This window comes from Danio aesculapii, chromosome 23 (assembly GCF_903798145.1).
Source record: "Danio aesculapii chromosome 23, fDanAes4.1, whole genome shotgun sequence".
NCBI classification, from domain to species: Eukaryota; Metazoa; Chordata; class Actinopteri; order Cypriniformes; family Danionidae; genus Danio; species Danio aesculapii.
The window spans coordinates 733872-745649 of record NC_079457.1 but is presented as its reverse complement, the minus strand read 5'-3'; the positions used below and the strand labels follow the sequence as shown (position 1 = coordinate 745649).

The 11778-nt window shown below is 40.9% G+C and overlaps 1 protein-coding gene across 1 annotated transcript in view; it reads left to right on the top strand.

The window, feature by feature from the left end:
• Positions 1 to 11778, top strand: part of calcrl2 (calcitonin receptor-like 2) — a 42128-nt gene that overhangs the window by 20732 nt on the left and 9618 nt on the right. Inside the window, exons 3-8 of the mRNA XM_056449321.1 lie at positions 72 to 237; positions 5850 to 5957; positions 8082 to 8194; positions 8749 to 8840; positions 10983 to 11106; positions 11547 to 11706. Coding sequence (XP_056305296.1) covers positions 72 to 237; positions 5850 to 5957; positions 8082 to 8194; positions 8749 to 8840; positions 10983 to 11106; positions 11547 to 11706 — 763 coding nt within the window. The remainder of the gene's footprint in view (positions 1 to 71; positions 238 to 5849; positions 5958 to 8081; positions 8195 to 8748; positions 8841 to 10982; positions 11107 to 11546; positions 11707 to 11778) is intronic.

Below are 11778 nucleotides of genomic sequence, written 5' to 3'. Positions count from 1 at the left end.
ATTTCTCTTTAAATGAGCATTATATCTAATATTCATCTTAACTAACTAGCCAGTTTCATGTGATGTTGCAGGTGTGTCGCTGTGATGATGGAGTTTTAGCAGTGATGATGTCAGCAGAGGAGGTGACCGATATCCCAGCATCCTCCTCTGATTTTAAAGTGACCCGCGAGGAGATCCTTTCCGCTCAGTTTGAGTGTTTCCTCAAAATCATGCACGACCCTCCGCGCACTGATCCGGGTGAGCCTCACGTTCAACACTGCTGCAAACACAAGCATTCAAATATCACAGTGCATCAATTACAGAAGAAATACAGATGAAACAGCTGTAGTCCTGCTAAAAATTGCCTGGACAGCCCCTAGCAACCATACTGAGCACCCTAGCAACTGCATAGCAACCAGGTCGAAACTACATAGCAACACACTAACAGCCACCCCAAGTTCCTTAGCATCTACACACTAACAACCTATTAACTGCAGAGCAACACATTAACTATGACCTAGAACACATCAGCAGAGACATGGCAACCGCTTAAAAGCCGCAAAGTTAAATGGTCACAACAACCCAGAACACTTTAGCAGCCACACAACAACAGCCTAGCAACACCTTATTAACTGGATAGCAACATACTAACAGCCACCCCAAACACCTTAGCAACTGCACACCAATAACTTATTAACTGCAGAACGACACATTAACAACCACTTAGAACATCTTAGCAGCTACATGGCAACCGCTTAGAAACTGCAAAGTTACATGGTAACAACAACACTTTAGCAAACACCTTAGCGACATCCTAGTAACCACTGAAAACACCTTGGCAACTACATATCAGCCACACTAACAACCACACAGATCACCTTAGCAACTGCATAGCAACACAGTGACAATCACTCAAAACACCTTAGCAACTGTATAGCAACATTCTAATTACCACCCAAGACTTTTTAGCAGCTGCATAACAACCACTTAAAAACATCAACAACCACTTAAAACACTACTAGCTGCAAATCACCTAGTTAAAATTACATGGCAACCCTCAAGCAGCCACCCTAAACACCTTAGAAACTACACAACAACACCTTATCAACCACATAGTGACACACTAACAACCACTCGGAACACCTTAGCAACTGCATAGCAGCATCCTAATAAGCACTGAAAACACCTTAGCAACTGCTTAGAAACACAATAGCGACCACTCAGAACACCTTAGCGACTAAATTGCAACACAATGACAATTACCCAAAACCCCTTGGTAACTGCATAGCAACACAATAACAATCACCCAAAACACCTTAACAACCATCTACAAACTGCATTGCAGCACATTGCAGCCACTTATTAACTTTAAAACAACAACCACCCTAAGCATCTTAGCAACTATACAAAAACACCCAAAACACCTTGGCAACTGTAGAGCCACCCAACACATCTTAGCAGCTGCATAGCAACCACTTACAAACATCAGCAACCACTTAAAACAGTTTACTAGCTGCAAAGCACCTAGTTAGAAACTGCATGGCAACCCTCAAGCAGTCACCCTAAACACCTTAGAAACCGCACCTTATCGACATCAGTGGCACTCTAACAACACTCAGAACACCTTAGTAACTGTATAGCAGCAACCTAATAAGCACTAAAAACACCTTAGCTACTGCTTAGAAACTAATTAGTGACCAATCAGATCACCTTAGCAACTAAATTGCAACACAATGACAATCACTGAAAACACCTTACCAACTGTTTGATGGTACATTCGCATGGGGCTTCAGCGTCAACACTTGACAGAGGGCGTGTCTAAAGTTGGGGCTGACGCGATCGTCATAACAGCGTCAGCCAATGAAATTAGTCAGCAATCAGCTACTGTCTGAGCTGCTGTATTTGCATACAGCGATTTGATTAGCTGACGCTTCCGTCGGTGCTTGAAAAGTTGAGAAAGTCCCAACTTCTGCTGCGAGCAACGCCACTGAAGTTCAGCAATACTTATAACTAAGGGTTTACACATTTCATCAACTGTTGTTAAGGATGTTGCACTATCTGATCATTTCTGTATTTTCTTTGACATATTGATCACTCCAGCTATTAAAGACAGATCTGTCTCTGTCAGAAAGAGATGCATAAATGAGAACACTAGTGAGCAGTTTATGAAGGCCATATTGCTAGCACCAAGTATATCTGCAGACTCTGTTGATTCTCTTCTTGATTTGTTTAACTCTAAAGTTAAGAATGTCATAGACGACATTGCTCCTGTTAAAGCCAAGAAGATAACTAGCAGCCAAAGGGGATCTTGGACTAGGTCCCCAAGAATTCAAATGACGAAAAGACAGTGCAGAAAAGCTGAGCGTATGTGGAGAAAGACGAAACTAGTAGTCCATTATAATATCTATAAAGACAGTCTTCGTGCTTTTAATATGGAACTAAAAACTGCTAGGCAGACTTTCTTTTCAAGCCTTATAAACAGCAACGTAAACAATGCTCGTAAACTCTTTGCAACGATAGAGAAACTCACAACCCCCCCCCCCAGTCGGATTCCCAGTGAGCTACTCTCTGAAAGCAAATGTAATGAGTTTGCTCATTTCTTTACTGACAAGATCAATAATATCAGAAAGACAATCAGCTCATCCAATCAGCCAAATTGTGTCGACGTCAGACTAGCTCAACCACAACTGAAGAAATCAGACATTATGTCCGATTTCATGGCAATTAATGGCAAAATCTTAGAAGAGATCGTGCAAGTTATGAAAACATCAACCTGCAGTCTTGACACGCTCCCCACATCATTCTTTAAAACGGTGTTTACCTGCTTAGAAATGGATCTTCTAAAAGTGGTAAATGCTTCACTTCTCTCAGGGATTTTTCCTAACTCACTTAAAACTGCAGTTGTTAAACCCCTCTTGAAGAAGAGCAACCTGGATAACACCATATTGAGCAATTACAGGCCCATCTCAAATCTCCCTTTCATTGGCAAAATAATTGAAAAAGTTGTTTTTAACCAGGTTAACAAGTTCCTAAACTACAAGGGGTGTTTGGACAATTTTCAATCTGGTTTCAGACCACATCACAGTACAGAGAGCGCCCTTATAAAGATAATCAATGACATCCGCCTAAATACAGATTCAGGCAAACTAACAGTGCTGGTACTGCTCGATCTCAGTGCTGCATTTGACACTGTCGATCACAGCATACTTCTGGATAGGCTGGAAAACTGGGTTGGGCTGTCTGTGACGGTCCTCAAATGGTTCAGATCTTACCTTGAAGGGAGAGGATACTATGTCAGTATAGGTGATCATAGGTCGAGGTGGACACCCATGACATGTGGAGTCCCACAAGGCTCGATTCTGGCACCTCTCCTGTTCAACCTTTATATGCTTCCTCTGAGCCAAATAATGAGAAAAAAACCAAATCTCCTACCTCAGCTATGCTGATGACACTCAGATCTACCTAGCCTTACTGCCTAATGACTACAGCCCCATTGACACCCTCTGCCAATGCATTGATGAAATTAACAATTGGATGTGCCAAAACTTTCTTCAGTTAAACAAAGAGAAAACTGAAGTGATTGCGTTTGGGAACAGAGATGAGGTTCTCAAGGTGAATGCGTACCTTGGCTCTAAGGGTCAAACAACAAAAAATAAGGTCAAGAATCTTGGTGTGACTCTGGAGTCAGATCTGAGTTTCAATAGTCATGTCAAAGCAGTTAGTAAATCAGCATACTATCATCTCAAAAACATTGCAAGAATTAGATGCTTTGTTTCCAGTGAAGACTTAGAGAAACTTGTTCATGCTTTTATCAGCAGCAGGGTGGATTACTGTAATGGCCTCCTCACTGGCCTTCCCAAAAAGACAGTCAGACAGTTACAGCTCATCCAGAACGCTGCGGCCAAAATTCTGACCAGAAGCAGGAAATCAGAGCACATCACACCTGTCCTCAGGTCTCTACACTGGCTCCCAGTTACATTCAGAATAGATTTTAAAGTATTATTACTGGTCTATAAATCACTAAATGGCCTAGGACCTCAATACATTACAGATATGCTCACTGAATACAAACCTAACAGATCACTCAGATCTTTAGGATCAAATAAACTAGAAATACCAAGAGTTCAGTCAAAGCAGGGTGAATCGGCTTTCAGCTACTACGCCCCTCACTGCTGGAATCAGCTTCCAGAAATGATCAGATGTGCTCCAACATTAAGCACATTCACATCAAGACTAAAAACACATCTGTTTAGCTGTGCCTTTACTGAATGAGCACTGTGCTACGTCCGTCAGATCGCACTATTCTATTTTTCTCTTCTTTTTCATTCTTTTATAACACATTTTATCTGTTTTTATGCTTATTTATTTATTTTTTTTTACCCATTGTTATTATTTGTTTTTATTTTTCTTATACTTGTTTCTTTTATTCCTGTTTATGTAAAGCACTTTGAATTGCCACTGTGTATGAAATGTGCTATATAAATAAACTTGCCTTGCCTTGCCTATAGCAACAACCTAATAAGCACTGAAAACACCTTAGCAACTGCTTAGAAATTAAATTACAACACAATGACAATAAATCAAAACACCTTGACAACTGCATATCAACACAAATCCAACCATCTAAAACACCTTAGCAACTGCATTGCAACACATTGCAGCCACTTATTAACTGAAAAACTACACTAACAACCACCCTGTGCATCTTAACAACTATACAAAACACCCTAATAACAATTCAAAGCACCTTAGCAACTGTATAGCAACATCCTAATTGCCATCCAAGATGCATTGGCAGCTTCATAGCCACCACTTAAAAACATCAATGACCACCTAAAACACTACTAGCTGCATAGCACTTAGTTAAAACCGTATGGCAGCCCACAGCCACTCTAAACACCTTAGGAACTACACAACAACACCTTATCAACCACATGGTGACACACTAAAAACCATTCAGAACACCTTAACAACTGCATAGCTACACAAAACAACTGCTCAAAACACATCAGCAGCTGCATAGCAAGCATTTTCATCCACCATAACAACAATAAACACTAAACTACACACTTAACTAATCCTAACTCCATAGCAACTTCATTCCAACCACCTTAACAACTGCATGGCAACACACTAGCAACCATCCAGAAATTGTGTCAGTCAGATCCTGTGGTCTTCTTCTGATGATGCACATGAATGGAGTTCCTGCTCATTAAGGAAGTTCACAATGGATTAATGAACATATAAATCTAATAAACATGTCGTTTATAAACTCTAATGTAGTTATTATCTTCTGATGGCTTTAGCTCTTGCTGGTGTGGAGATTAAATTCCCAGAATGCACTGCTGTGAGAGTGGAAAAGGCCACTGTTGACTGTGAACGACAGGAAGTGATGTTTAGCGTCTCGGAGTTTGTTTCCTATGATTGTGCACTGGAGAGTCATAAGGAAACACTCATTCTCCCGCTTCAGTCTCCAGTGTTTCTGCTTTAGAGTCTGATCCACCTCCGTAAACTACTATATATATATAGACAATGTAAGTGTTCACAAGAAACCTAAATATAGCCTAAAGTAAAGTCAAATTATTCAAATTTATTTAACTTTTTTGACAACGACGTTACAATTACACTGGACAAACCATGTGCAATTTGTTTAAGTGTTTTAGCAGACTTGATCATTTTTCAACACCTGTCCAGGGGAGGCTTGACAAAAACATTTAAAAGCAATATACATATTCACAGAATTATAAATTTATACATACACAATCTTTAAGGCAAAAGCAGTTATAAGATGGAGAGTTTGTATTTTAATAGACACCTGCTCTCTCTCTCCCTCCCTCTCTCCCCCTCCCTTTCTCCCTCTCCCTCTGCAGGCCCGTACTGTAACCGCACTTGGGACGGGTGGCTGTGTTGGGGAGACTCCGCCCCCGGCACCGCTGTCCAGCTGTGCCCCTCCTACTTTCTGGACTTTGATTCATCCGGTAGGCCAGTCACATGAGAAAAATTAGGAAATAGCACAATTAAAATATTAAGTTACTTTTTTTTAATTTATAAAACACATTTTTGTGTTTTATGTTTTATGATGAAAATCCAATGAATACTTAATTTTAATACAAAAAAATTGCAAAAATGATGGATTGAACAAGTTTGAATATGAGTAAAGTTCATTGCATGGTGAGATTTTCGTCTCTGTGAACCTCATGTTTTCAACAACATTTACACACTGTTTTGTTTTGAGAGGTGTTTTGACTATTTAAGGTAGAGACCTCAGAACCGATTGTTCAGTCCCACAAATTCAGTCCTGCTCCTGCAAGATTCAGTCCCACAAGATTCTGTTCCTTTCCTGCAAGATTTAGTCTCGTTCCCGCAAGATTCTGTCCCGCAGATTTAGTCTCGTTCCTGCAAGATTCAGTCCTGTTCCCGCGAGATTTAGTCCTGCAAGATTCTATCCCTTTCCCGCAAGATTCTGCACGCAAGATTCTGTTACTCAAGATTCAGTCCCTTTCCTGCAAGATTCTGGCCCTTTCCTGCAATATTCTGTCCATTTCTTGCAAGATTCAGTCCCATTCCCATAAGATTCTGTCCATTTTATGCAAGATTCAGTCCCACAAGATTTAGTCTCATACCCGCAAGATTCTGTCCATTTTCCACAAGAATCTGTCCCGCAAGATTCTGTCCTGCACCGACAAGATTCTGTCCTGCTCCCTCAAGATTCTGTCCCCTTCCCACAAGATTCAGTCCCATTCCTGTAAGACTCTGTCCTACAAGATTCTGTCCCTTTCCCACAAGATTCTGTGCCTTTCCCACAAGATTCTGTCCCTTTTCTGCAAGACTCAGTCCTGCTCACACAAGATTCTGTCCCTTTGCTACGAGATTCAGTCCTGCACCTGCAAGATTCAGTCCCGATCCCGCAAGATATTCTGTCCTGCTCCCACAAGATTCTGTCCCTTTTCTGCAAGACTCAGTCTTGCTCCCGTGAGATTCTGTCCCTTTCCCACAAGATTCAGTCCCGCTCCTGCAAGATTCTGTCCCTTTCCCACAAGATTTAGTCCCGCTCCTGCAAGATTTTGTCCTGCTCCTGCAAGATTCTGTCCCGCTCCTGCAAGATTCTGTCCCACTCCTGCAAGATTTTGTCCTGCTCCTGCAAGATTCTGTCCCGCTCCTGCAAGATTCTGTCCCGCTCCTGCAAGATTCTGTCCCACTCCTGCAAGATTTTGTCCTGCTCCTGCAAGATTCTGTCCCGCTCCTGCAAGATTCTGTCCCGCTCCTGCAAGATTCTGTCCCACTCCTGCAAGATTCTGTCCTGCTCCTGCAAGATTCTGTCCCACTCCTGCAAGATTCTGTCCTGCTCCTGCAAGACTCTGTTCTGCTCCCACTAGATTCAGTCCTGCCCCAGCAAGATTCAGTCCTTCTCCCACAAGATACTTTCTGTTTCCCGCAAAATTCAGTCCTTCTCTCACAAGATTCAGTCCTGCTCCCTCCAGATTCTGTCCTACAAGATTCTGTCCCTTTACTGCAAGAATCAGTCCTGCGCCCACAAGATTCTGTCCCTTTCCCACAAGAGTTAGTCCTGTCCCTGCAAGATTCTGTCCCGCTCTTGCAAGATTCTGCCCTGCTCCTGCAAGATTCTGTCCTGCTCCTGCAAGATTCAGTCATGCTCCCACTAGATTCAGTCCTGCACCAGCAAGATTCAGTCCTTCTCCCACAAGATACTATCGGTTCCTGCAAGATTCAGTCCTACTCTCACAAGATTCAGTCCTGCTCCCTCCAGATTCTGTCCTTCAAGATTCTGTCCCTTTCCTGCAAGAGTCAGTCCTGCCCCCACAAGATTCTGTCCCTTACCCACAAGAGTCAGTTCTGTCCTCGCAAGATTCTGTCCTGCAAGATTTTGTATCTTTCCTGCAAGATTCTGTCCCATTCTCATAAGATTCTGTCCCACTCCTGCAGGATTCAGTCCCATTTCAACAAGGTTGTCTAGTTCCAGCAAGATTCAGTCCGGCTCCTGCAAAACTCGATCCCACTTCCACATAAATGGTTTCATTTGTTTTGAAATTGTAAAATTCTGAATGAAAGATGATCATTTCTGCTGTTTTTTTGTTGACCAGAGAAAGTGACAAAAGTGTGTGACGCAGACGGCCACTGGTTTCGCCATCCGGAGAGCAACAGACTGTGGTCAAACTATACTGAGTGTTCAGCGTATACTAAAGAGAAGCTGAAGGTGGAGCTCGACATACAGACACTCAATACAGATACAAACACACACTCGTATGCACATACATACACACAAAATACACACAAACACACAAAATTATACACAACAATACAGACACACACACAATAGACACACAAGCATACACACAAACAATACACACACCTGACAGACAATAAACACACAAAACAAACACATACACACATTGCACACACAATACAGACACAAATACATAATACACACACATGCACACACATTCGCTGTGAGGGGCAGGTGTGTGTTATACAACTATCTGTATATAAAAATAAAATAATTCTATGTAATGTCTCCATTTAGCTAGCTGTTGCATGATTTATGTGTGCGTTTGTGTATATGTGTTTGTGTGCATGCATTTATGTGCGTGTGTGTGTGCGTGCACTGGTTTTGGTGGTCTACAAAGACACAAATGAATATAGTGATATGTATGACTTGTACTTGACTTAGATGGTTTATAAGGACATGTCTTGTGTCCTCATAATTTAAAATGCTTAAAAGGCATTTGCGTGCGTGTGTGTGTTCTGCAGGTGACGTATGTGATGTATTATCTGGCGATGGTGGGACACGTTCTATCCATCATTTCTCTGATGATCTCCATAAGCATCTTCTCCTACTTCAAGTACATCACACACACGCACACACACTAGTGCTCTTACAGGGATAGTTCACTCAAAAATGAAAATATCCTCCATTTACTCTTCCTGACCTGTAGAACACAAAACAAGACATTTCAGCTGTGTTTTCGTCCAAAGATGTGAAATAAATTCATGTGCAAAACTGTAATATTGCATAAATCATTACTGAATAAATCAGCGTCTCCATTAGTGCTGCACAGTAGAGCATCACCTCCTCAGCTCCTGCACAGATGCACAGATATCACTGAGAGAAGTGGAGTTTGCTGCACTGTTAGGATTCTCCACTGTGGTGTTTGTTCTCTTCTAATAAATGAGTTGTGCTTCAGAAGACCAAGACCAAACACAATGAACGCGGTGGCTTTTGGAGGTGTGAGACGGGAGAGCAGACGGATGCTCAAGACAGTTCTAGAGGGAATAATAAAAGAAGAAGAATAATACTGAAGCACTGTGATGACGGACTGACAGAGGGGCTGAGGCCTTTTACAATCAGCACAACATTTCAGAAGAGCTCAGTGTGTCATCAGGAGCTATGAATATATATATATATATAGGGCAGTAGAGAATTCAGACAGGAAAGCATTGGGAGCAGAGAGAGGGAAAGGATCGGCAAAAGACCTCGAGCCGGGAATCGAACTCGGGTCACCGTGAGCACCTTGGTTCTATATGTCAGCGGGCAGTACCACTAGGCTACTGGCGCCAACAGAAGCCATGAATATTGATATGGATTATTTGTATGCGTTTAATTTATATCTAAAAAAAAAAAAATTCACTGACATTGTATGAAGCACAGAGAACAACAGATTTAGCTCAAAATCTTCTTTACAGTCCCCATAAACCTGAAGCTGCGATCGTTTTTTTTCTGCATTGTGACGCAGTTTCTAGAGAAACGTGATATTAAATAAGATAATAGTGGGCGTGGCTTTTTTTTCTTTTCTTTTTTTTTACTGCCAGCTGATTGGATGTAGTAAACAAGGCTATTTTAGTTAACAAAAAACGAACGAAAAAACAAAAACTAACATTTTAAATAATTTTCGTTAACTGAAATAAATAAAAATATAAATGATAAAAACTGAAACTAACTAAAATTTTAGCAAAAACCTCCTTCATTTTCATCTTTGTAAATGTATTTAATACATAATCTTACATAATGATTAAAATACATAATGATCAAGCCAGTCCTCCTCCAGTCAGTCCTCGCTGTTGCTCCTGTGACAAAAACAATGACTGGACATGACAGCAGCACGGTGACAGCATTAAATACAGAGAATAGAGCATTTCTGTATTAGTGATCACGATTAGTTCTTTTTAATCTGATCTTTTGATCTCTATTGAATCATGCTTCAGTTGGGTTGCAAAACGTAATTGTAAGAACCTTTTCAGATCATGGTGATGTTTTACTGATGATTGTTGACTACATATTTCTGATATGTTGAGTCCGAACATGGGAAGATCACGAAAGATCCGGTTTGCGTTAAAGACCTAAACTTCCCATCACTACTGTGTATTTAACCTCAGAAGCAACCGTGCACACATATTGTACTTAAGGCTGCTATCTGGTTTGCTGTTGTATTTAAATTTGAGGATGGGTAGAAGGTAGTGGCAGATGATAGTGGTCATGTGTCCTCTGAAGACATGTTTAAAAAAATGTGTGGTTGAGTTTTATACAATATTTATTCTGATGACTTTGAACTTAACACTGAAACTAATAAAAACTAAATTAAAAACTAAGCAATTTCAAAATATAGAAACTAATAAACACTAGTAAATCTGCCTCTAAAACTAATAAAAACTGGCTGAATTCAAAAACAAAAAATTAAAACAAAATAAAAAATAAAACTAATGAAAAATCCCAAACTAGTATAACCTTGGTAGTAAAGTAGGCATTTCATTCAGGAGAGTTATTACAACCTAACAGCTCACCATTTCTGTTTGTGGTCAAAACTGACAGCTGGAGGGGCGTGGTTAGGTGTGTTAGCCCCACCCAATACCTCACACAGACCTAATCTGAGTGAATAAATGAACTGTAAATCTTCATTTATGAGTGAACTGCCCCTTTAAGAGCTAAATAAATAAATAAATGCAGACAGTGTTAAAGGTGTTGTGCATGTTTGTGTGTGTGTGTGCAGGTGTTTGAGCTGCCAGCGCATCACTCTTCATAAAAACATGTTCACCTCCTTCATCCTCAACTCCTTCGCCACCATCGGCTGGTTTTACTTCGTCATCGGCGAGCAGCAGACCAGGACTGACTCCGTAAGAGCAATACACACTCCTCACACACTCCTCTACAAAATGTAAATGTACTTACAATACGTTACCCCAACACTGAAAATAACTCCAATCATTCAGCCATGATAAGGAGTGATAAGGAGCTGTAATGCACTCAAAACCTGCCGGAACTACTTTGGTGAAATCATCGCAGTAGAAATGAGTTATTAAAACTATTAAAATGTGCTTAAAATGTGTTCCTCTCTCTGTTAAACTTAGAAAATATGTGAAAAATAATAAAATCTTTCACAGGAGGGTGAATAATTTTGCCTTCAACTCTATATAACGTAAATATAATCTGATTTAATAATAAGCCACTGTGACTGAGACTGTATATGTATTCATGTAAGTGTTTCTAAGGTGTGAAATGGCGCGGTTATGGCATGAATGCATTGTTAAGCGTGTGCGTCTGCTGTTGTGTTCAGTCTCAGGTGGGCTGTAAGCTGCTGGCCAGCATCATGCACTACACCTTCTGCTCCAACTACTTCTGGATGCTGTGTGAAGGCATTTACCTGCACACACTCATCATCGTGGCCGTGTTCGTCGGAGAGCAGCAGCTCGGCTGGTATTACATCCTCGGCTGGGGTACGACACACAAACACACCTGAGATAATAAGACTACTGCACAGTGGGATGGTTACTACTTACACTTATCAC